Source organism: Hypanus sabinus, chromosome 7 (genome assembly GCF_030144855.1).
Source record: "Hypanus sabinus isolate sHypSab1 chromosome 7, sHypSab1.hap1, whole genome shotgun sequence".
NCBI classification, from domain to species: Eukaryota; Metazoa; Chordata; class Chondrichthyes; order Myliobatiformes; family Dasyatidae; genus Hypanus; species Hypanus sabinus.
The window spans coordinates 8,709,427-8,736,005 of NC_082712.1; the positions used below are offsets into that span (position 1 = coordinate 8,709,427).

General features: G+C 44.4%; 1 protein-coding gene across 3 annotated transcripts in view; it reads right to left on the minus strand.

Moving 5' to 3' along the window:
* Positions 1 to 26,579, minus strand: part of cfap99 (cilia and flagella associated protein 99) — a 106,848-nt gene that overhangs the window by 8,012 nt on the left and 72,257 nt on the right. For all 3 annotated transcript variants that reach the window (XM_059974171.1, XM_059974172.1, XM_059974173.1), the window contains exons 10-13: positions 14,502 to 14,590; positions 9,409 to 9,613; positions 8,634 to 8,775; positions 7,499 to 7,650 (exon numbers count right to left, since the gene is read on the minus strand). In XM_059974171.1, the coding sequence (XP_059830154.1) occupies positions 7,499 to 7,650; positions 8,634 to 8,775; positions 9,409 to 9,613; positions 14,502 to 14,590 (588 nt within the window). The remainder of the gene's footprint in view (positions 1 to 7,498; positions 7,651 to 8,633; positions 8,776 to 9,408; positions 9,614 to 14,501; positions 14,591 to 26,579) is intronic.

Below are 26,579 nucleotides of genomic sequence, written 5' to 3' on the forward strand. Positions count from 1 at the left end.
AGGAGCCTGATAGTTGAGGCATAATGACTGTTCTTGAAGCTGGTGATGTGGAAATATAACCCATTCATCCTTTTTAAATGCTCACTTTCCTTCCACACCACTCAAACAATCTTTGATTGTTTATTCCCCTCTATAGGTGCTGCCAGACCTGCTGAGTTCCTCCAGCATTTTGTGTATGTTGCTCAAGATTTCCAGTGTCTGTTGAATCCCTTGTGGAAATGTTAATACCCTATGATTTCAGTCAAAAGGGATTTACTGCCCAACTTTCAGAAAGACATCATAGAAAGCAGACTGTCTGAATACATCACAGCCGGAAATGGCCACTATTCGGCCCAAGACTGCGGGGAATTGCAGGGAGTTCTGAACACGGCTGTCACAAGAAGTAGACTCCTCTCCATGGAGTCTGCCTACATTTCCTGCTGCCTCAGGAAAGCAGAAAACATAATCAAGGACCTCTCCCAGCCCAGATATTCTCTACTTTGGAGAATTTGCAGAAGGAAGCCTGGGAATCAGAGTGGGAGTGCGGCGGGAGCCATTTTGATTTTTTCTTCTTCTCATCGGATTTAAGAGAGGCGGGACTGCGCAGGCGTGTGACGTCGGGCAGTGAAGCGGGGAAGATTTGAAAGGAACACAGCCTTATACAGCGAGCAGCATCGTTTTGCGGGGAGCGGAGTGAGCCAGGAGCAGAGTGAAGGCTTAAGGGCTTGGGTTCAACGGGCTTAGGCGGAAACGGGCGAGGCAAGGTGGGTTTAGGTTTCAGTTTTTCCTGTTATTTGAGGAAAGGGGGAAGTATGAGTGTGAGGGCAGCTTGTTGTTCTTGGTGTCAGATGTGGGAGGTCCTGGAGTCTCCTAGCCTCCCGGATGTCCATATCTGCGCCAGGTACGCTGAGCTGCAGCTCCTAAGGAACCATGTTAGGGAACTGGAATTGCAGCTTGATGACCTTTGTCTGGTCAGGGAGAGTGAGGAGTTGATAAAGAGGAGTTACAGGCAGGTGGTCACACAGGGGCCATGGGAAGCAGACAGGTGGGTCACGGTTAGGAGAGGGAAGGGGAAGAGTCAGGTACTAGAGAGTACCTCAGTGGCTGTACCCCTTGACAATAAGTACTCCTGTTTGAGTACTGTTGGGGTGGGGGGGGGGACAGCCTACCTGGGGGGAGCTTCAGTGGCTGTGCCTCCGGCACAGAGTCTGGCCCTGCAGCTCAGAAGGGTAGGGAAAGGAAGAGGAAGGCAGTAGTAATAGGGGACTGGATAGTTAGGGGGTCAGATAGGCGATTCTGTGGACGCGATCAGGAGACCCGGATGGTAGTTTGCCTCCCTCGTGCCAGGGTCTGGGATGTTTATGATCGCGTCCATGATATCCTGAAGTAGGAGGGTGAGGAGCCAGAGGTCGTGGTACCAATGACATAGGTAGGAAAAGGGAAGAGGTCCCGAAAGGAGAATATAGGGAGTTACGGAAGTTGAGTTAGGGAGAAGGGAGTTGAGAAGAAGGACAGCAAAGGTAGTAATCTCGGGATTACTGCCTGTGCCACGTGACAGTGAGAGTAGGAATGGAATGAGATGGAGGATAAATGCGTGGCTGAGGGATTGGAGCAGGGGGCAGGGATTCAAGTTTCTGGATCATTGGGACATCTTCTGGGACAGGTGTGACCTGTACAAAAGGACAGGTTACACTTGAATCCTAGAGGGACCAATATCCTGGCAGGGAAATTTGCTAAGGCTACTTGGGAGACTTTAAACTAGAATGTTTGGGGATTGGGAATCAATTTGAAGAGACTAGGGGAGAGGAGTTTAGTTCACAAATAGAGAAAGCTAGTAGACTGTGTGTGAGGGAGGATAGGCAGGTGATAGAGAAGGGGAGCGCTCAGACCAAAGATGTAAGGGAGAAGAAAGAAAAAGATAATAAAGTTGTTTGCACTGTTAGGGATAAACAGAGAGTAAGAGGTGGAAAGTTTCTTAAATGCATCTATTTTAATACTAGGAGCATTGTAAGAAAGGTGGATGAGCTTAAAGCATGGATTGATACCTGGAAATACAATGTTGTAGCTATTAGTGAAGTATGGTTGCAGGAGGGGTGTGATTGGCAACTAAATATTGGATTTCGTTGCTTCAGGTGTGACAGAATCGGAGGGACAAGAGGGGGAGGTGTTGCATTGCTTGTCAGAGAAAATATTACAGTGGTGCTTTGACAGGATAGATTAGAGGGCTTGTCTAGGGAGGCTGTTTGGGTGGAATTGAGGAATGGGAAAGGTGTAGTAACACTTATAGGGGTGTATTATAGACCACTTAATGGGGAGCGAGAATTGGAGGAGCAAACTTGTAAGGAGGTAGCAGATATTTGTAGTAAGCACAGGGTTGTGATTGTGGGAGATTTTAATTTTCCACACATAGACTGGGAAGCCCATTCTGTATAAGGGCTGGATGGTTTGGAGTTTGTAAAATGTGTGCAGGATTGTTTTTTGCAGCAATACATAGAGGTACCAACTAGAGAAGGGGCAGTGTTGGATCTTCTGTTAGGGAATGAAATGGGTCAGGTGATGGAGGTATGTATTGGGGAACACTTCGGGTCCAGTGATCACAATATAATTATGGAGAAGGATAGGACTGGACCCAGGGTTTAGATTTTTGATTGGAGAAAGGCTAACTTTGAGGAGATGCGAAAAGATTTAGAAGGAGTGGATTGGGACAATTTGTTTTTTGGGAAGGATGTAATAGAGAAATGGAGATCATTTAAAGGTAAAATTTTGAGGGTACCGAAACTTTATGTTCCTGTTAGGTTAAAAGTTTGAGAGAGCCATAGTATTCAATAGATATTGGAAACTTGGTTCGGTAAAAGAGAGATAGCTACAATAAATATAGGCAGCATGGAGTAAATGAGGTGCTTGAGGAATATAAAGAATGTAAGAAGAATCTTAAGAAAGAAATTAGAAAAGCTAAAAGAAGATATGAGGTTGCTTTGGCAAGTAAGGTGAAAATAAATCCAAATGATTTCTAAAGTTATATTAATAGCAAAAGGATAGTGAGGGATAAAATTGGTCCCTTAGAGAATCAGAGTGGACAGCTGTGTATGGATCCAAAAGAGATGGGGGAGATTTTGAACTATTTCTTTTCTTCAGTATTCACTGAGGAGAAGGAAATTGAATTGTGTAAGGTAAGGGAAACAAGTAGGATAGTTATGGAAACCATGATGATTAAAGAAGAGGAAGTACTGGAAGTATATTAAAGAATATAAAAGTGGATAAGTCTCTGGGTCCTGACAGAATATTCCCTGGGACCTTGAGGGAAGTTAGTGTAGAAATAGCAGGGGCTCGGACAGAAATATTTCAAATGTCATTAAATACGGGGATGGTGCCGGAGGATTGGTGTATTGCTCATGTGGTTCCATTGTTTAAAAAGGGTTCTAAGAGTAAACCTAGCAATTATCAGCCTGTAAGTTTGATGTCAGTGGTGGGTAAATTAATGGAAAGTATTCTTAGAGATGGTATAAATAATTATCTGGATAGACAGAGTCTGGTTAGGAGCAGTCAACATGGATTTATGCGTGGAAGGTCATGTTTGACAAATCTTATTGAATTTTTTGAAGAGGTTACTAGGAAAGTTGACGAGGGTAAAGCAGTGGATATTGTCTACATGGACTTCAGTAAGGCCTTTGACAAGGTTCCGCACGGAAGGGAACAGAGGAGATTTACTAGAATGTTACCTGGTTTCAGCAACTAAGTTACAGAGAAAGTTTGAACAAGTTAGGTCTTTATTCTTTGGAGCGTAGAAGGTTGAGGGGGGACTTGATAGAGGTATTTAAAATTATGAGGGGGATAGATCGAGTTGACGTGGATAGGCTTTTTTCATCGAGAGTAAGGGAGATTCAAACAAGAGGACATGAGTTGAAAGTTAAGGGGAAAAGTTTAGGGGTAACATGAGGGGGAACTTCATGAGTAACTTCTTTACTCAGAGAGTGGTATCTGTGTGGAACAAGCTTCAGGTAGAAGTGGTAGAGGCAGGTTCGGTATTGTCATTAAAAAAAATGGATAGGTACACGGACAGTAAAGGAATGGAGGGTTATGGGCTGAGTGCAGGTCAGTGAGACTAGGTGAGAGTAAGCATTCAGCACGAACTAGAAGGGCTGAGATGGCCTGTTTCCATGCTGTAATTGCTATATGGTTATATGGTTACTCCTCTGCCTCCCATCAGGCAGAAGATACAAAAGTGTATCTAAGATCCACACATTTCTTCCCCATTCTGATGTCTGGTCTGAACAACAACTGAATCTCTTGACCATGCCTACATACTTTAATGCATGGAGTTACTGCCGCATGAGTATGATATATGTATGAACCAGCAAATATGCAGGTGTACCTAATAAAGTGGCCACAGAGTATACCTTGATGTTCTTCTGTTTTGAAATAATCTGTATGGATAGCATGCATAAGTTTTTCACTGTACTTTTGTACATGTTACAATAATAGATGTAGCAAGTACCAATTATTGTACATGACTGAGGGAGTGATTTTTTTAAAATGAAATCTCATCTGTTTTATGGGAACATAAATGATCCCATAGCACTATTTCTAGAGGGTTATTTATTTATTTATTCATTGGACTATTTAATTTTTTTATTGCAACTCATAGTAATTTTTGTGTATTGCACTGTACTGCTGCTAAAAACAACACATTTCACAATGTGTGTCAGGGATATTAAACCTGATTCAGAGAGGGTTCTCCCCTGAGTTAAGGCTGGTATTTAACTTCCAACTAAAACATACAAACTTGTCATTTATCTCATTTGTGTTGTAAGATGGTGAACAAATTCCTTGACAACATAATTGCCATGGTAATGGGTGACACAGTTAGTGCGACACTGTTGCATCTCAGGGCGTTCCAGAGTTCAGAGTTCAATTCCAGTGCTGTTCTGTAAGGAGTCTCTGTACGTCCTCCCTGTGGAATGTGTGGGTTTTCCTCTGGATGCTCTGGTTTCCTCCCACAGTCCAAAGATGTACCGGATACGTTAACTGGTCAATGAAAATTGTCCTGTGCAACACACACAAAATGCTGGAGGAACTCAGTGGGCCAGGCAGCATCTATGGAAAAGAGTAAACAGTTGATGTTTCAGGCCAAGTCACTTCACCAGTCCTCCAGCATCTTGTGCACATTGCTTGGATCTCCAGCGTCTGCAGATTTTCTTTTAAATTGTCCTGTGCTCAGTCCAGGATTAATCAGATTTGTCAGGAGTTGCTGGTGTGGTGTTACTTGAAGGGTCGGAAGGGTCAACTGCATGCTGGATCACTAAATAAGTAAATAATCGCAGCAAATTAGACCTTAAATATGAATGGGTGTCCCGAAGAAATGATAGATGCTTTCTCCTTGTGAAAATATAATTCAGTGCTCCTAATCAGCACTATTCTGTTGATTCTGCGTGGGTGCACGGCCGCACAGTAACTGAAACGCTCCCACACACATAGCCTTTGTTGCCGTGCAATTGGAATTTTCTTTTATATAATGTTAATATAATTTTGAAATAATGCTAACTTAATTTTGAAATCTATGTTCATATAATTGCAAATACCCTGTGTTTAAATACGTGTTCATGAATATAATCGATAAATTTTCTCAATAATAAACGTATCGCAACATTTACTTTGAAACATTTTAGAGCTTCAGCATGCTTACGTTGTCTGTGTTTCAAGTGATCACACTGTTACAAATTGTAACAATAAACACATAATGGAAGTCGGTATCTCATGTTACAGACCCGCGGTTTATTGTTTATTAAGTGTCGCGCTGTTTTCAGGCTGTGTCAATTTTTCCTGCTAAGAGGAATGGTAGGTCCACACAGCTGTAAACAAAGTTAGAGGGAATGTTGCCACTTTAGTTAGACTCAAGCAACATCAAAATAATTATTGAGACGTTCCAACAATAAAACCACTGTTGGACTTTGTCACAGCTCAGGGTATTGATTAGAGTCCGTCACGTAACACAGCTGATGTACATAGAGTTTACTTTAACAGCTCTAGGGACATGTTCAGCACAACTTTGTGGGCCTATGGGCCTGTATCGTGCTGTAGGTTTTCTATGTTTCTAACTGTATTATATTGAATTTATTTAAAAAATAGGTAATGTAGAATGTATTTGAAGCTTCATTGTATATATTAAATAGATCAAAGTCACAACTACACAGAGCACTGTTGCAGGAAAGCAGCACCCATCACCAATGACCTCCAACATCCAGACCATGCCCTCTTCTCACTGCTGCCACAGGAGCCTCTGGGCCCATGCCACCAGGTTCAGGAACAGTTATTACCCCTCAACCATCAAGCTCCTGAATCAGAAGGGATAACTTCACTCACCACAACACTGAACTGTTCTCTCAATTCACTTTCAAGGACTCTACAACTCGCATTCTCAGTATTATTATTTATTATTTATGTATTTATTTACTTGCTCATTGGTTGTTTGAAAGGGTTTATCAGTGAGCAGTTTTTCTTTGCATTTCTTTGATGTCTACAAGAAAATGTATCTTAGGGTTGTATAAGGTGAGGTATACGTACTTTGATAATAAATTTAATTTGACTTCTAATCTTTGATATGTACAGGTACTTAGAAGTACAGGTGCAATGAAAAATTTACTATCAGCAACATCACAGGCACATAACATCATATAAGCAGCATTCACAAAAAATTATTCACAATTTTCACAAGAAAGAACCCAATGAGAACAAAATAAAACAAAGTCCATTTTAGTGCTATTTGCTCATAGTGTTGCTGAACTGCTAACTGAATGTAGGATAAATGTCAATACTCATGTCAAAAACACAAGAGATTCTGCAGATGCTGGAAATCTTGAGCAACGCACAGAAAATGTTGGAGGAGCTCAGCAGGTCAGGCAGCATCGATGGATGGGAATAAGCAGTTGGCAGTTTGGGCTCTGACCCATCATCAAGACTGGAAAGGAAAGGGGAAGAAGCCAAAAGAAGTACAAGCTGGTGGGTGATAGGTGAGACCAGATGAAGGGGAAGGTGGGTGGGTGGGGGAGAGGGGAGGATGTTATAAACTGAAAGGGGATAGGTGAAAGGACTGAAAAAGAGGAATCTGATAGGAGAGGACAGTAGAACACCAAGTTTCATCTATCACCTGCCAGCTTGTACTTCTTCCCCCACCCCCCCACATTCTTATTCTGGCTTCTGCCCACTTCCGTTGCAGTCCTAATGAAGGGTTTGGGAGCTAACAAGTCAACTGTTTATTCCCCTGGTCATGCATTTCACTGAATGTTATAATGTTTTGATGTGCATATGGGAAATAAAGCTAGTTTTTTTAAAGATGGTTCCTCTGGAGTGTTCGCCTGGCCTTTTTCCAAAGATATGTCAGTACCTGGGCACTCACAGTCCGAGGATGTTCTGGGGACAGCCCACAAATGTGTCCACACTTCTGGTGCCCGCAACTATTGATGTTTTATTCATATGATAGCACAATATGATCCCATTACAGCTTTTCCCACATTCCACTTACTCTGGATAAATCTAGGAAGTTATGCTTCATTGTCATCGCTGCCTGCCTCGCACGGATTTCACGGATCTGCTGTGTCTTTTTCCTAATCTCTTTGTCAGACTCCTCCATGACCTGCTGAAGTATTTCTGCCATTTCCTTATTCATTTCCTTAGCTGAATAAAAGAATATTATCAGATGTGAGTACATACCAATTATTTATTAACACCAGTGTCTGTTTGTCTCAGCTCAAATGCTATTTGTATAAGTGCCTTACTGGCATAGAAACATTGGGCAGGACAGGACTTTACTCCAGTAGGAGACTGAAGGTGACTTTACAGGGTGTATAAAATTGTGAGAGGTGTAGGTGGGGTAAATGCACACAGTCTTTATCCAAGGGAAAGAAAAACAAAGTCAGTGGTTCAGAGGTTATTGACCTGTCATATTGATTCTTTTGCAACACACACACACACAAATTGCTGGAGGACAGAGTCTCGGCCCAAAACATTGACTGCTTATTCCTCTCCATAGATGCTGCCTGACCTGCTGAGTTCCTCTAGCTTTTTGTGTGTGTACTTGAGATTTCTAGCATCTGCAGAGTCTCTTGTGGTATTGGATCTGTTTCTCTCTCAACATGATTAATATGTGGCCTGACAGTTCCATGTAGCTCTTGCAGAGGGCCACATTGCCAGAGACGTCATTCTTCAGATGAACCTATTCCTGCGATTCAGGTGGACCTCAACAATCAAACAGTAAATCAGTTTTCCAGGAACCCCAGTCTTCTCTGTCATGTGAAATCTGGTCATTCGTCCAACTCAACACCCACAAAATGCTGGAGGAACTCAGCAGGTCAGGCAGCATCTACGGAGGGGAATAAATAGTCAACGTTTCAGGTCAAGACCCTTCATCAGGACATTCCAGCTGCTGTCTAACAGCATTGAAACACTGAAGGGACAATGAGAAAGGGAAAAGGATATGTAGAAAGTTTGAGGGGTTTTACGAAGGGGTTCATGTGGGTGATGGACCAGCTGTATGTACCAACCAACTTCTGTGTTATAATCTCAGTAACTGCGTGTAACGAATTTACAGTTCAGTACACAGTAAGGATTTGAGATGTGACAGGGAGGTGACTAATGTGAATTTTACTTATTACACGTACCCATTTTCCTTTTGCTTTCCTGAATTTTCCTTTTTTGTTCCTTTGTGTCTTGGTGGCCTTTTATCACCTGCTCCACCTTCGCTTTCATCTCCTTCTCTCCTTGGAGTTGCATTTCCTTGTACCTCTGCATCAACTCTGTTGCCTGAAATAGAGGATTTCACCTGGCAATGGGTCTCAAATTCAGATTTATTTGTCATGTTCAAATCAAAACACACAGTGAAATGTGTCTGATGAAGGGTCTCGGCCTGAAACGTCGACCGATTACACCTCCTCCCACCCTGCCAAATGTAAAAATGCTATTCCCTATTCCCAGTTCCTCCATCTCCACCGCATCTGCTCTCAGGATGAGGCTTTCCGTTCCAGGACATCTCAAATGTCCTCTTTCTTTAAGAATCGTAGTTTCTCTTCTGCCATCATCAATGATGCCCTCACCCGCATCTCCTCCATTTCCCGCACTTTGGCCCTCACCCCATCCTCCCGTCACCACAACAGGGACTGTGTTCCCCTTGTCTTCACCTATCACCCCACCAGCCTCCGGATCCAGCATATTATCCTCTGCAACTTCCGCCACCTTCAACAGGACCCCACCACTAAGCACATTTAATACACAGTTCAGTAGATTTTCACAGAGCAGGGTAATTGAGGATTATGGGGAAAGGGCAGGTAGGTGAAACTGAGACCATGGCCTGATCAGCCACGGTCTTACTGAACAGTGGACAGGCTCAGATGACCGAGTCCTGCTCCTACCGTATTTCTTAGGTTCTTATATTAGTACCTCCTCTTTCTGCTGAGCCGCTTGCTGTTGTTTCTTCTCAATTCTTGCTTCACGTGCCAGTATTAGCTCTTCGAAGAAGATCTTCTCTTGAAGCCGACGACGTTCTATATCCGCCAGCTGTTGTTCCATTCGTTCCTCGTTCTTCTGCTTCTGATATTCCTCAAACTTGGCAGGATCATAACCCCCTTCCAGTATCTGGTCAATTCTGGTATGGACACAAAGAAGCACCGGTTAATATTCTGTTGGAATTGGAATGAGAATCAGGCTTAAGATCATCGACAACACCGGGAAATTTATTGTTTTCCAGCAGCAGTTCAATGTGAGACATTAAAATTACTTCAAGTTACATGAATAAATGGTGCAAAGGAGGGTGAGAGGTGACTTGATAGAGGTGTACAGGATGATCAGAGGCATAAATTGAGCAGACAGACAGAGACTTTCTCCCAGGGTGGAAATGACTATTACGAGGGGGCATAATTCTGAGGTGAATTATGGAAAGTATAGGGGGGTGTTAGAGGTATGTTTTTTTTATACAGAGAGTGATGGGGGTAAGGAATACCCTACCGGGGTGGTGGGAGAGGCAAATACATTAGGTACATTTAAGAGACTCTAAGATGGGCACATAGGTGAAAGAAAAATGGAGGGCTGTGAAAAAGGGAAGGGTTGGTTAGACTGATCTTTGACAAGGTTCAAAGGTTGACGCAATATCATGGGCTGAAGGGCTTGTCTGTGCTTGTGCTCTATGTTTTATGTTTGTTTTATTTATCATGTGTACATTGAAAACAGAGGTAAATAGTGAGACAGCATTCAAAAATCTGATGATGGAAGGGAAAAAGCTTGTCCTGAGACATTGAGTGTGAGAGGCAGTGCCTGAAGAAGGAGCCATATATCACTCAGGACCTTAACCGTCCAGAACGTGGCCTTTTCTCATTACCGCCCTGAGAGAGGAGGTACAGGAGCCTGTTGACTGACAAACAATGTTTCATGAACAGGTTCTTCAGAACATGAAGATGTTCACTCTTTCAAGGAACAGAGGCCCTCACCCAGGACTGAACATCTGACTTTCTCGGATAGTTGGGAGCAAGGTGGGGAATATGTTTGCTTGTATGTGGAGTCAAGGTTCAAAGTATGTTTATCATCAAAGTACATAACATGGTACCATATGCTACCTTGAGATTCATTTTCTCACAGGCATTTATAACAAAAATAAAGTCATAAAGTAGAATCTCCAAAAGACCACACATAAACAAACTCTGACCAACAACTTGTGTGCAAAAGAAGACACAAAGTGTGCAAGTGTAAAAAAAACTGAGAATATGAGTTGTAGTGAGTTGAGAGTGTGGTGAGTGATGCTATCAACTCTGGAGTCAGGCTATCTAGACCTTCCTTCTCTGCAGATCTTCCAGTGTCTCACACAATCGTCCCAATGGGAACAGCTACGTTCTTTGGGAAGTCTTGTTTGAAGTGCTGGTGGCAGCTGAGGTGCAGCTAACATGAGCCAAGGAAAGTTAGAGCCTTGACTGAGAAGCCTATTACTCATCACATTCACTGACAAAGTCTGGACCTTCCCCATTTATAACTCAACATTTTTAGGTGAATAAAGTTGGTAAGGTAGTGTAGCGGTTAGCATAACGCAATTACGAAGCCAGCAGCCTGGGTTCAATTCTGCCGCTGTCTGATAGGAGTTTGTATATTCTCCTGAGTGTTCCGGTTTCCTCCCACGTTCCAAAGATGTACAAGCTAGGGTTATTAAGTTGTGGACATGCTACGTTAATGCTGATGTATGGCAACACATACATGGGACTGTATTGGTCATCCATGCAAATGATGTGTTTCACTGTATGTTTCAATGTTCGGATGTCCAAGAAACAAATAAAAAACACAGAACAGCATTGTACAAGTCCTTTGCCCCAAAATGTTCTGCCAGCCCTTTAACCTCCTTTAAGATCAATCTAACCCTTCCCTCCCACTTAACCCTCCATTATCTTTTCATCCATGTACCTTTCTAAGATATTTTTAAAGTATCTGCCTCTATCACCACCCCTGGGAGGGCATTTCATGCAACCACCACCCACTGTATAGAACACTTACCTCATCATGGCAGAAGGGGAGACTATGGATCCGGAATGGGAATGGGAAACAGAATTAAAATGGGTGGCCACTAGGAAATCCTGTCTGTTGCAGCAGACAGAGCAATGGTGCTCGATGAAGCAGTCTCCCCAACTTACGTCACCATTCACCAGTGTAGAAAAGGCCACACTGGATACAATAGATGACCCTGACAGATTTGCAGGTGAAGTGTCACCTCACCTTTAAGGGTTATTTGGGGGCCTGAATGGTGGTGAGGGAGGAGGTGTAGTACTTGTCCTGCCAGCAAGACGAGTGGACAAGGGAGTGATGGAGAGAGCGACGCCTGCGGAAAGCAGAGAATGGTGGGGGGGGGGGGGGGAGGAGGGAAATACGTGTTTAGTGATAGGATCCCCTTGTAGATGGTGAAAATTCTTTCTTCTCTCACTGCTGCAATTGGAGGTTCCCACCAGCTTCAAAATGGCGGCAATCACACCAGTGCCCAAGAAGGGCAGGGTGAGCTGCCTCAATGACTGTCGCCCAGTGGCACTCACACCTACAGTGAAGTGCTTTGAGGGGCTGGTCATGGCCAGAATCAACTCCTGCCTCTGCAACTGGATCCTTCATTTTCTCACCAATCCCCGGTCAATGTGGAGTGGAAATACCATCTCCTCGCCGACAATCAACACTGGCTCACCTCAGGGTTGTGTGCTTAGCCCACTGATCTATTCTCTCTACACCCAGGACTGTGTGGCTCAAACACCATCTAAAATTTGCTGACAACACAACTATTGTTGACAGAATTTCAGATGATGACGAGGAGGTGTGCAGGAGTGCGATGATCAGCTGGTTGAGTGGTGTCACAGCAACAAATCTGCACTCAAACTCAGTAAGACCAAGGAATTGATAGTGATCTTCAGGAAGGGGAAGTCAAGGGAACACACACCAGTCCTCATCGAGAGATCAACAGTGGAAAGGGAGAGCAGTTTCAAGTTCCTGGACGTCAACATCTCTGAAGATCTATCCTGGGCCCAACACATTGATGCAATTACAGAGAAAGAACAACAGTGGCTACATTTCATTAGGATTTTAGGAGACTAGGTATGTTACCAAAGACACTCGCAACTTTCTACAGATATACTGTGGAAAACATTCTGATTGGCTGCATCGCTGTATGGTATAGACTGGCCATTGCACAGGATTGGAAAAAAAGGTGCAGAAAATTTTAAATTCATGAGCACTAGCCTCCCCAGCATTAAGCCCTCTTCTTATCGCTACAATAAAGGAAGTGGTACAGGAGCCTGAAGACACAGTTGGAAATGCAGGAGATCCAGGTGAGGGTAGCATTAAAGGATTTCTCAGTCCTTTGCAGCTCTTTATCTGAGGGATGGTGTAGGTGATACGGGGTCTGGTCTATGATTTCTCTTCAGTAGGGTCGCCTGAGATTAAAGGTGTTATTGAAAACTCTGAGCAACTTCTAAAGATGTACAGTAGAAAGTGTTTTGACTGGTTGTGTCACAGCCTGGTATGCAGCCCATAGGGCATTGGAACACAAAAGGCTGCAGACTGTGGATGCACCTCTTCCCACCGTGAACAACATCTACAAGAAATAATGTCTCAGGAACCTGTGAACCATCATCAGGGACCCCTCCCATCCAGGTCCTCTTCTCAATGCTGCCATTAGGCAGGAGGTACAGGAGCCTAAAGACCCACATCTCAAGGCTCAACAACAGCTTCTTCCCCACAAACATCAGGTTCTGGAAGTGACACTTCCCCGACACTACCCCACTTCTTTCTCTCTCTCAACTTCCACTACTGACACTATGTTTATTATGTTATGCAAATTATGGACAGTTTATTTTAATTTATTATTATGTTTTCCATATTATTATTATTTCCATATTTTCCATATTAGCAAAAATAGCAACAGGCTATTTTCATGGTGCATATGTTTATTCCTCAATACTGCAAAATTATGACCAATTTGCACCAAAATATTCAGAAGTTCATTTCCTAATTGTGTTCTTTCTTATATTAATTTTACATAATTGTATAATATGTTTTTCTTGGAAAATGTTACTTATCGTATGCTCTGTGCCTGCGGTGGCTGCCCTAAGTTATTCACTGCACCTGTGCGCACAACGTACAGTGCTGGTGCGTATGACAATAAAACTGAGTTGAGTTCTTCAGCTGGATAACATTGATATTCCTTGACTTAGTATTGTGAGTGTCACTGGTGCTTCCAGTCAGATGCACATAATATTGGACCTCAGGGTTCTTATCTGTCTGGTAGAAACAGGATATTATAAAATCCAATTTATAAATCAGTGAGACTACAGGTCAATAAATCCTTGCAAGTGGTGTCACAGATAGACAGGGTCAGAAAGAGAGCTTTGGACACACTGGCCTTCATAAATCAGATTACTGAAATGCGATGTTATGTTGAAGTTGTATAATATGTTGCTGAGGTCAAATTTTCAGTATTGAGTGCAGTTCTGGTCACTTTTACCTACAGGAAAGATATCAATAAGATTGAAAAATTATGGAGAAAATTTAAAAGAATGTTCCTGGGACTTGTGGACCTGAGTTATAGTGAAAAGTTGAATAGATTATAACTTTATTCCCTGGAGTGTAGGAGAAAGAGGGGAGATTTGGTAGAGGTATAAAAGATTATGAGTGGACAGATTGGATAAATGTGAGCAGGTGTTTTTTTTTACTGAGATTGAGTGAAACTAGAACTGGAGGTTATAGATTACAGGTGAAAGTTGAAATATTTAAGGGGAACCTGAAGGGGAGCTCCTTCATTCAAGGCTGACATGAGTGTGGAACTAGCAGCCAGTGGAAGTGCTGGATGTGGATTCGATTGCAACATTCAGGAGAAGTTTGTATAAGTACATGGATGGGAGGGGGATGGAGGGCCATGGTCCAGGTACAGGTCAAATGAACGAATCAAATTAACAGTTTGACAAGGGCCGAGGGACCTGTTTCTGCTCTGTGACTTTATGAGGACAACAAAGGCACCCTACCTTTGGACCTCTTCTTTCACTTTCCGTTGGTAAAGGACATTTTCTCTCAGGATGGCAGCTGTGTTCATTTTTATTGGAATATTTTCAGTCTGTTTAACAAAAGAAAATGTAAACACTGTTCATTGTTTTCCCTTTCACGTTACTAATCCACTTGTGATTTAATAATTGTGCATCATGGCTGTAATAATCCGAACTGATAACCATATAGTTTCACGAAAGGGGAAAAAGTGGTCAAGTTAATAGCAATTTGTAGGAACAGATACAAAATGCTGGAGGAACTCAGCAAGTGGTCCTGATGAACGTCAACTGTTTATTCCTCTCTGTAGATGCTGCAGAGTAACCTGCTGAGTTCCTCCAGCATCTTGTGTTTATAAAGGCAAATTTTGCTTTTGAACTTGGAACTTTGTGCTCAGTTCTGGATGCCTCACTATAGGAAGGGTGTGGAAACTTTAGAGAGGGTGCAGGGGAGAAGTAACAGGATGCTGCCTGGATTAGAGAGCACGTCTTATCAGAATAGGATGTACGAGCTGGGGATTTTCTTTTTGGAGCAAAGGAGCATGAGAGGTGACTTGATAGAGACGCACAAGATGCTAAAAGGCATTGACAGAGATTTTCTCGCTGGGCAGAAATAGCTATTACAAAAGAGCTTAATTTTAAGGTGAATGGAGGGAAGTATAGAGGGATGAAAGAGATTGTTTTTTAACCATACAGCAGTGGATGCATGAAACATGTCTCCGGATGTCATGGTGGAGGCGGATACAGGAGGGACATTTTAGGTACACACATGGATGAAAGAACAACGGAGAGCTGTGTAGAAAGGACAGGTTAGGTTGCTCTTAGATTAAATTGGAGGATCAGCACAACATTCTGGGTCAAGGGGCCAATACTGTACTATTCTGTATACAATGTTAATATTACACAATACATAGGACCTTCATCAAACCAAACTGGATACAAGACCATTCAGAGATATTCGGAGCAATGGTGAAGAACCTGGTTAGAAGTGACAGAAGAACAAAGGGATGGAAAGGTGAAGGTCCAGGCATGGACCTATCCTCAGAAAAGGGGTAGGCATCATTCCCTTCCCAGCTCTGCTCGATTCTGCCTCCTTCCCAAGATCCACAACCCTGACTGTGTAGGTAGGCCCATCGCTCTGGCTTTCTGCCAAATTCCCCCTTCTTTTCCAGTCCTGATAAAAGGCCACAGTTCAAAATGTTGACTATTTATTAATTTCCACAGCTGCTGCCTGACCTGCACAGATCTACCCACATTTTGCATGTGTTGCTTTTAAAAGATTAGCTTGATCTGTCACATATACATCAGAACAAAGTGTGAAATGCATTGTTTGTGTCAATAACCCACACAGTCCGGGGAGGTTTTGGGGGGCTGCCTGGCCACAGGAGTTGCCACACTTCTGGTGCCAATATACCAACCCTAACCAGTATGGCATGCCTTTGGAATGAACAGAGGAAACTGGAACATCCGGAGAAAATCTACACAGTTAGAGAAGGATGCACCCTGATTGCTGGTGCTGTAAAGTTGTGCACGAGGCGCTACGCTATCCCGCCACCTTGCAATGGCCATTTCCAGGGTTTGTGATCAGCCACTTTTTCCACTCCTGGGCATGAACCAATGAGGTCCCTGTTCCTTTTCCCCGCACCAGGTACTCAAAGGTCAGAAGTGTGGGGCTGAAATGCAATCAGATTGTGAGGAGCACCCCTTCAAGTTCTCAAGGAGGAGCTGCAACCTTGTATGTTCTGTATTCACGTAAAACATGCACTCGTCCAGCTCCACGTGGCGTGGAATGGTGTGGAGCATGTTTCTAAGGAATGGCTCAAGTTCGTGGGCAGGATCCCAAGGAGAATTCCAGGGTCGGGGTCCTCCCTGTGGAATGCTTGAGTTTCCTCCAGGTGTTCTGATTTCCTCCCACAGTCCAAAGACATGCTGGTTGGTCGGTTAATTGGTCATTGTAAATTGGCCTGTGATTCGGCTTGGGTGATATCGGGGGTTGCTGGCGATGAGGCTCAAAGGGCCAGAAGGGCCTGTTCCATGTTGTATATCAATAAATAAATAAGTGAACGAAACATTGTGGGCCGAAGGGCCTGTATGGTGCAGCTTCCTCTTTGAAGCTTCCACACCCTTCCTATAACGAGGCGACCAATTCCTGGGAGCAGATAAAGGCCTGGAGTTGGGGAATGTCATGAGATTGGCTTTTCCTTTTCCACTGTTAATGGTCCCTTCCTTTCTTTGGAACTAAGTACAGAGCTACCTGCTGCCTGGGGTCTGTCAACATTTGGAAGACACGCAGGTGCCAAAAACACATTCCTTATAGGGAGTGAGAACAGCTGCTGAAGGTTTGATACCCACTCTGCGCACCTTTCACTGATCCTCAGTGAGAATTAGAACATTATGACACAAAGAAGGAAGTGTGAAAGATATACAATTCTGCTGCAAAGCTGAGAAAGCTGTTTAATTCACATTATTTATTTATTTTTAGTTTAGTGATACAGCAACTTACAGGTCATTCTGGCCCAACTTACAGTTTAACTTTCCTGTGCTAATTTTTATATACTCACCTACTGACTATACATGCGATTATTCAGTAAATTTTCTTGTAAATTGGATAGCTAATTCTGTATTTTCTAGAATCTTCTCTATGTTTCTGCAGCAGGTGTCACAGGCGGTGGAGCCTGGGCTTGAGAGAGTATTGAAATGGTGAGGCCCGGGTCTAAGAGCGTAGAAGGACCCGAGGTTTGGATGATTAAGCACTGGGTGTGGAGAACTACATATACCTGTCTGGACATGCCCCCCTTGCTGACTGCTCCTGTGACTCCTCCCACGGACCCCGGTATAAAGGCGATTGGAGATACAGCCCCGGCCCCAGTCTCCAGGATGTAGTGTGGTGGTCAGTAGCGGGGTATATGATGAAGTCCCACAAAACTGAGGATTCCTGACAGTGAGTGGTGGGAGGGTCCCGTCAAATGCCATAGTCACACTTTTGAGGTGGCTCTGGAAGTCCAGCCCCAATAGCACAGGCGCGCACAGTTGAGCGCACATGACCAGTAGTGCAAAGTCCCGATATTCTGTGCCCTGCACCACCAATGTCGCTACACAACCCACCCGGATGTCTGTGGAATATGACCCAGACTCTGAAATCCGCTTATCACCAGCTCCCCATCCACCCAGAGGACCGCCCCTACACTGCCTTCGAGGCGGGCGGCAGGCTCTATCACTTCCTGCGCGTCCCTTTCGGTGTCACAAATGGTGTCTCTGTCTTCCAGAGGGAAATGGACTGGATGGTGGCCCAATGCCAACTGAAGGCCACATTTCCCTATCTGGATAATATCACCATCTGTGGTCACGACTGGCCGGATCACAACACCAACCTCCAATGATTTTTCCAAGTGGCCAAAGCTCTGAACCTTACTTATAACAGGGACAAGTGTGTGTTCGGAACCACCCGACTCGCTATCCTTGGGTATGTCATGGAGAACGGGGTCATTGGCTCTTGCCACCACCCTCACAGCCTTCAAACGGTGCCTGGGCTTCTTTTCCTATTATGCCCAATGGGTCCCCCATTACGCAGACAAGGCCCGCCCCCGGTCAAGTCTACCATATTTCCCCTCTCTGCCGAGGCCCGTGCAGCCTTCAGCTGCATTAAGGGGGACATTGCCAAAGCAACGATGCATGCAGTGGACGAGACCATTCCCTTCCAAGTAGAGAGTGACACCTCCAATTTCGCGCTGGCTGCTACCTTCAATCAGGCAGGAAGGCCGGTAGCATTCTTTTCTCGTACCCTTCAGGGCCCTGAAATTCGGCACTCCGTGGTGGAGAAAGAAGCCCAGGCCATAGTGGAAGCTATTTGGCACTGGAGGCACTATCTCGCCAGCAAAAGGTTCACCTTGCTGACTGACCAGCGCTCAGTTGCATTCATGTTCAGCAACCAACAGCGGGGCAAAATCAAAAATGATAAAATTTTGCGGTGGAAAATAGAATTCTCCACCCACAACTATGATATCCTGTACCGGCCTGGAAGGCTCAATGAGCCCCCGATGCCCTATCCCGGGGAGCGTGTGCCAGCGCACAGCTCGACCAGCTATACGCACTCCACGCAGATCTTTGCCACCCGGGAGTCACCCGATTTTACCATTTCGTGAAAGCCTGGAACCTGCCTTACACCCTTGAGTACATCAGGACGATGACCAAGGACTGCCAAGTCTGCGCTGAGTGCAAACCGCACTTCTACCGTCCTGAAAAGACGCAACTTATTAAGGCCACCCGCCCCTTTGAGCGACTGAGTGTTGACTTTAAGGGCCCCCTTCCCTCCACCGACCGCAACGTCTACTTCCTCAACATTATCGACGAGTACTCACGGTTCCCCTTTGCCATCCCCTGCCCTGACACCACTACCACGTCTGTCATAAAAGCCCTGCGCCAGCCCTTCACTCTGTTTGGATATCCCTGCTATATCCACAGTGACAGAGGGTCCTCCTTTATGAGTGATGAGTTGCGCCTGTACTGCTGGCTAGGGACATTGCTACTAGTAGGACCACGAGTTATAATCCCTGGGGAAATGGACAGGTGGAGAGGGAGAATGCCACAGTGTGGAAGGCCACACTTTTAGCCCTTAAGTCAAAAGGGTTGCCGGTCTCTCGATGGCAGGAGGTCCTCCCCGAGGCACTTCGCTCCATCCGCTCCCTGTTATGCATGTCCACCAATGTCACCCCTCATGAGCGACTCTTTTCTTTTCCCAGGAAGTCTGCCACTGGGACCACCCTACCGGCTTGGCAGACGTCCCCAGGGCCAGTGCTGCTCTGGAAACATGCGAGGAGCAATAAATACTCCCCGCTGGTCGAGAGGGTCCACCTACTATATGCAAACCCCCAGTATGCCTATGTGGTCTTACCTGATGGGCAGGAGGACACGGTCTCTGTCCGTGCCCACTACCCCGAACACTCCACGGTAACTATGAACCCTGTACCCGAGGTGACACCGCGCACACCGAGCCCTACACAGACTCCTCATGACACTCCTATACCGGGCGTCTTGCACATGCATGAGGGATCACCGACGCCTAGTGGGCTGACACCTCCAGTCAGGCCGGAACCAGCACAACCACTGTCTCCGGTGCAATTACCACCGGCACCTGTGCAATCACAGCCGGTACTACGTAGATCGCAGCGACAGATTCAACCACCTGATAGACTTAACCTGTAAATATACTTGTAAGAAACTTCACCGAATGGGGACTCTCTTTTAAAACAAAGGTGGGGTGAATGTGGTGAACTACATATACCTGTCTGGACATGCCCCCCCCCCCCCCCCCGCTGACTGCTCCTGTGGCTCCTCTCACTGACCCCGGTATAAAGGCAATTGGAAACACAGCCCCGGCCTCAGTCTCCAGGATGTAGTGTGGTGGTCAATCGCTGCTTGTTCTTTCTTCCAGCCAATTAAAGCCTATATCTCGCCTCATGTCTCTGAGAGTTATTGATGGTGCATCACTGGGCGAGATTGAAAAGGTCAGGGAAAGAGGCGAGGGACAAGTTGGTTCTGCTCACTGCTCTGTGAGGTTTACTCATCTCTGTGCTGAACTGAGGCTGCGGCCTGCAACAAATGGGTTCTTGGATCGGCTACCGTAATGACTGGCTTCGTGGCTGTGGACTCACTTTCGTGAATTTCAGTTGTTTCCACGGTTTGTTTGTTTCTGCATATTGGGTCTTTGCTGGTCCTTTTATTTAAAAAAGGGCTCAAATGGGTTTCTTTGTTTTGAGGGGATAAATCTCAAGTTTGTATATAGTATGCATACTTTGATAATATATGTACCCTGAACTGGGAACCACCTGAATCTGGTTATTTTATAGGTTAATCGTTATCACTGGAATATTGCTATCTCCAGTATGAGTGTGAAACAACCAACGACAATGGCTTCTTTTATTTGTCTCTTTTTCTCTGTTCGTTCTTGTAACGCTTAATGAAACAGCTATAACCACCACATTGTATGCTTCATTTGAGTTCTGAAGAACCTCTGATCGATATCACCAGTTCCAACAGCCTGTTCCTGTACTGTACTGTTTACCTACTGTACCCTCCAGCTTTGGACTCTCCCACATTGGGATAGAGGCTCTGACCATCCGCCTTATTCATGCCGCTCACTATTTTGATACGGTCGCCCCTGAGCCTTCTAAAGCAGGAAGCTGAGATGCAACAGTCCCAGCCTATCCAACCTCAAACCCTCCCAAGCTGTTAACATTCTTGTGAATGTTTTCTGCACTGTTTCCATCTGGACTTCAATTCATCCCCGCCAGCCACCATCTCTAGGAGAATCATTGCCACATTTCCCTGAAAACACACCTTCTGTTCAAAAGTAATTTCACCCTTGAATGCCTGATCCTAATTTTAAAATATTCACACATTTTAGATTCCCAAGCTAATAAAATAGCTTCTGTGCACCTACAACATGGAACATTTCAGCACAGGACAAACCCTTTCTCCCAACCTGTTGTGCCACTTTTAACCTACTCTCAGATCAATCTAACCCTTCCCTCTTACAGAGCCCTCATGTTTCTATCATCCACGTGCTTATCTCTTAAATGTCCCTAATGTACAACCACCACTTTTGGCAGGGCGTTCCACACACTCACCACGCTCTGTGTAAAAAACATAATTCTGACATTTCACCCCTCTCTCCAACACATACTTCCTCCAATTACATTAAAAGCCATTTCTGCCCTGGGAAAAAGTCTCTGGCCATTCACTCAACCTATGCCTCCTCTCAGCTTCTACACCTCTTAAAGAATGTTGCTTGAGAGATGTTGTAATTGCTTCAAATCATTGCTAGGAGAACACAGTTCTCTACAGTCCAGAGTGTGTTTGCTCAAGAACCTGTCTTGGTGATTTCATAGACACAAGAGTCTGCAGTTGCTGGAATCTAGAGCAACACACAAACGATGGAGCAACTCAGCAACTTCCTATTACAAGTCATCCTGTATTAGTAAAAATGTGGTTAGACTGAAAAGAGTGTATTAAAGATTTACAAGGAGGTTGCCAGGACTTGAGAGCCTGAGCTATAGGTCTGTATTGCTTGGAACACAGGAAACTGAGGAGCAACCTTATTGAAATGTTTAAAATTCATTGTATTAGTAAAGATGTGGTTAAAAGGCATTGATAAGGTAGACGGTAACAGTCTTTTTCCCAGGGCAGAGAGTCCAAAACTAGGGTGCAGAGGTTTAGGATGAGAGGGTGAAGATTTACAAGAGACTTTTTCGTGCAGAGGGTGGTGAGTATATGGAAAGATCTGTCAAAGGAAGAGGCTAAGGCAGGTACAATAGTATCATTTAAGAAGCACTGGGATAGGTTCATGGAGGGGCAGCACTTGGGGAGATATGGGCTGAATACAGGAGATGGAGACGAGCTGGTTTGGTGTGGCAGTTGGCGTGGAGAGGATACTCTGTGGAACTTCATCTGAGTCTCAACCTGAGACATTGCCTGGCAATCAGGTACTGCCTGACACAATGAGTTCTGTGGGCATGTCTGTGTAGGAGCTGGGGGCGAGACAATCCTCACTGTCCAGCACAATTCTCACCGACTTGATTTAAAAGCCAGCTTTCACTCTATGTGTCGATGTACATAGTTAATCTCACCTTAAATCCGTTTTGCTTGCACTGGACCAGTGGAGAAAGCATCCTGTTAAACCGACAGTTAAAAAGCCTGCCTTAAATTTCAGAGCCCACTTGGCACACTGCTGATATGTGGAGTGTAGTTTCCACTTGAATTCATAGGCAGCACAAAACCTGATTAGCTCACCAAAAGGTGCAAACAGCTTTTCCAGCACAGTTAACACGCTCAGCCAGCAAGCAGCATTCACTTGGCAAACTGGTTTCAGATGGTAATTGCTGTCATAAAGCAGTCATTTGGGGTGCTGCTGTTTGGTATTTCCCTTGCTTGTGTTAACTCCCAAAATGTAAAACATTCTATTATATCAGTGGTCATTTTAATAGGTACACTAATAAATATCTGATCAGCCAATCATGTGGCAGTAACTCCATGCATTAAAGCATGCAGACAAGGACAAGTGGTTCAGTTGTTGGTTAGACCAAACATCAGAACAGAAATGTGAATTTGACTGTGGAATGATCGCTGGTGCCAGACAGTGTGCTTTGACCATCTCAGAAGCTGATGATCTCCAGGGATTTGCACACACAACATTCTCTAGAGTTTACAGGAAACAGAACAGAAATAGTGAGGTATTGTTAATGGGTTGATAATCAGAGGGCACAGATGCAAGGTAAATCAGAATGGGCTTGATGTGTGATAGTCTATGATAATAACAGGCAAAGATAAGAGAGAGAGAGGGACACACACACACACACACACACACACAGAGGAGGGGAGAGGGAGAATAGGCCATCAACTGTGATGTTTCTGTTTTTTTACAAGGTTGAGTTGCTAGCTTGGTGCTCAACTCGGAGAGCGTGCACGGAAGCCAGCTGGATTCGAACTCGGGACCTTTCGCCCCAAGGTCCAGCGCTGATGCCACTACGCCATCAGCCGGCATGGGGAACAATGAACCAGAGGGCAAAGGTTTCATTCAGGTAAGAGGGGTAAGATTTGGTAAGAATTCGAGGAGCAACATTTTTTGTACCACAGATGGTGGTATAAGTTTCTGGAGATGTCCAGTGTAGAGCATTCTGACTGGCTTCATCACAGTCTGGCATGGAGGTAAAAATATACTGGATCAAAAGAGGTTGCAGAGGGTTGTAGACTTAGCCAGGGCACAACCATCCCCACCAATAAGGACATCCTCAAGACTTAGCATGAGGACCCACGCTCAACATTTTATGAACAGCTTCTCCCCTCCACCATCAGATATGATGAACCAATGAATCCCACTGCACAATTCCAATTGTTGTGCACTACTGATTTAGCTTGTCATTTATAACTATCTTTATGTCTTTGCATCATACAGCTGCAGTAAAACACCACAATCATGTCATAGTTTACGAGGTAACTTCTTCAGTTTTAACTCTCTCACACTGAATAATGGTGAACCCAATTGCAGAGAAGATGCACACAAAATTAGAGGGAAAAAATCCAGCGAGGCTTTACTGGACTCCTTCGCAGGGAAGGTACAGGCAGACGGTCCAAAAGACTCAGGCAAATTAAATTCAAAAAATATTAATTCAAGTTCCAGAAATAGAGATTCCTGCAAATGAAAACAAGGTTTCACTGACAAAAGATTATTCCAAGACTGAGCAAAGAAGGAAGGGACAAGGAACCAAGAGGGCTGCAAACAAGACAGAGGTGATAAACATGAACTAATAGTTAACTGAAAGGGCGGGTGAGCAAGAAGTTGGCCTTGTCACCTCTACCTCCTTCTGGTGGCCAGTCTGAGGTGTGACATTTTCACATCATTGAATTGAATTGAACTGACTTTGTTTAAATGTGCAGAATGTACAACAGGACAGTCAATATAGCATAGAAATACAATTGTGTCAGCGTGAATTAATCAGTCTGATGGCCTGGTGGAAGAAGCTGTCCTGGAGCCTGTTCGTCCTGGGTTTTATGCTGTGGTATCGTTTCCCGGATGGTAGCAGCTGGAATAGTTTGTGGTTGGGGTGATCTGGATCCCCAATGATTCTTCTTGCCGGTTTTACACACATCTCTGTAAATGTCCCGAATAGCGGCAAGTTCCCATCTACAGATGCATTCGGCTGTCCACACCACTCTCTGCAGAATCCTGCGATTGAGGGAAGTACACTTCCCATACCAGGCAGTGATGCAGTAATACCCCTGTTGAGAGTCCTAAGGATTTGGGGGCCCATACCAAACTTATTCAACTGTCTGAGGTGAAAGAGGCACAGTTGTGCTTTTCTCACCACACAGCCGATATGTACAGACTACGTGAGATCCTTGGTGATAATGTATGTCGAGGAACTTAAAACTGTTCACCCTCTCACCCCCAGATCCATTGACGTCAATAGGGTTGAGCCTGTCTCCATTCCTCCTGTAGTCCACAACCAGCTCCTTTGTTTCTGTGACATTGAGGGAGAGGTTGTTTTCTTGACACCACTGTGTCAGGGTGATGACTTCTCTGTCGACTGCCTCGTTATTAATTGAGATTAGGCCAATCAATGTAGTATTGTCAGCAAATTTAATTAGCAGATTGAAGCTGTGGGTGGCGACACAGTCATGGGTATACAGGGAGTAAAGGAGGGGGCTTAGAAAACAGCAAGAAGATAGATAGAAACTTTACTGATCCCAAAGGAAATTACAGTGTCACTGTAGCATTACAAGTGCATAGATATAAATATTAGAAGAGAAGTAGAAAGAATAAAAAATAAGTTACCACAAACAGTGTAACAAGAGGCGGGGGGGGGGGGGGGTCATCACTTCCTTGGCTATAGGTTGACTCATTATAGAGATTAGTGGCCGAGGGTAAGAATGACCTCATACAGCACTCTTTGGAGCAGTGTAGTTGTCTTAGTCTATTACCAAACGTGCTCTTCAGTTCAGACAAGGTGGTATGCAGAAAGTAAGAAATATTGATTCTGATTCTGATCTATATGCATTGAGTTGCCAGGGGATATGGTTGAGGCTGGTGCAACAATAGTTCTTAATGGACAGTTGGGCAGGTACATAAAATGGTTTAGAAGGATATGGGCCACACACAGACAAATGGGACTAGCTTAGTTGGGGCATCTTGGTCAGACTAGACCAGTTGGGCTGAAGGTCTTGTTGCTATAGTGCATGACTCTAACATTCTGTGATTAGTTAGGATTTAGATCGAAATGCTTAAGGAAGTAGCTGGTACAGATTGATGGTCACTTTCAAAGGGCATTAAATATATATACTTGAATGAGGGAAACAGCAGGAATATCAAATGAAGAAGGTCATAAAGTCAGCCAGATCCATCATATGGACTAGCCTCCCCACCATCGAGGACATCTTCATAAGGAAATGCCTCAAGGTGACATCCATCGTTATGGACCCCCATCACCAGCACATGCCCTCTTCTCATTCCTACCATCAGGGAGGAGCTGCAGAAGTCTGAAGAAACACGCTCACTGTTTCAGGAACAGCTTCTTTTCCCCTGCCATCAGATTTCTGAATGGTCCGTAATCCTAAGACACTACCTCACTATTTTTGCTCTTTTCTTGCTTTACTTATTTTCTTTTAGTAAATTATAGTATACTTTATGTACTATAAAACTGCCATAAAACTACACATTTCATGGCATAGGTCAGTGATAATAAATCTTATCCTGATGGAATAGATATTGTTGGAAGGAGTCAATGCAAACTCTAAGAAAATCATTGGATCTTTTACGTCTAAACTCATGGAGCTGAAAGTGCTTCTGCTATGCATGAAATAACAGATGTTGGAAACCTGAAATAAAAACAGAAAAAGCTGGAAACACTGAGCAGGTCATTCAGTGACTGTGGGGAGGGAAGTGGAGTCAGAGACCCTTCATCAGAACAGGCAAAGTGAGAAAACACATTTGTATTTATGCTGTTGACATGGAGGTGGGGAATGGCTATGACAGAGGAAATATCCCAGGAAGGCAAGCCCAGGGATGCTATGTAGATGGTTGATAGGTTAATGAAGGGGGAGGGGGAAGAGAGGGAGAGAGGGGTAGAGGGGAAGGGGGAGGGGGAGGAGGAGAGGGAGAGAACAAAAGAAGTTGAAATCTATAAAATAATGGCAATTAGAGAAAGGGACCCATCGCAAACATTGGAATTCCCTTCATCCCATTCTGAAGATCACCAAGACGTGACATTTGCAGACCTTCACTCTACAACTTTAATCTTCCTTTCCAGAGATGAGGTACACCAGATACTGGAAAATGGAGCAAAAAAAAAACAAATTTCTGGAGGAACTCAGTGGGTCAGACAGCTCCTTTCGAGGCAGAGGGATGGTTGATGTTTCAGGTTGAGACCCTGCGCCAGGCCTTAATTTCTTCTGTTCATGTTAACCCTCATTAATCTGTTCCTCAGATGACTTCATCGACAGCTTATTCCCATGACAATACTAGCCTAACTCTACTGGAGATACTTCATCATCCACAGCCATTCCTTCCTT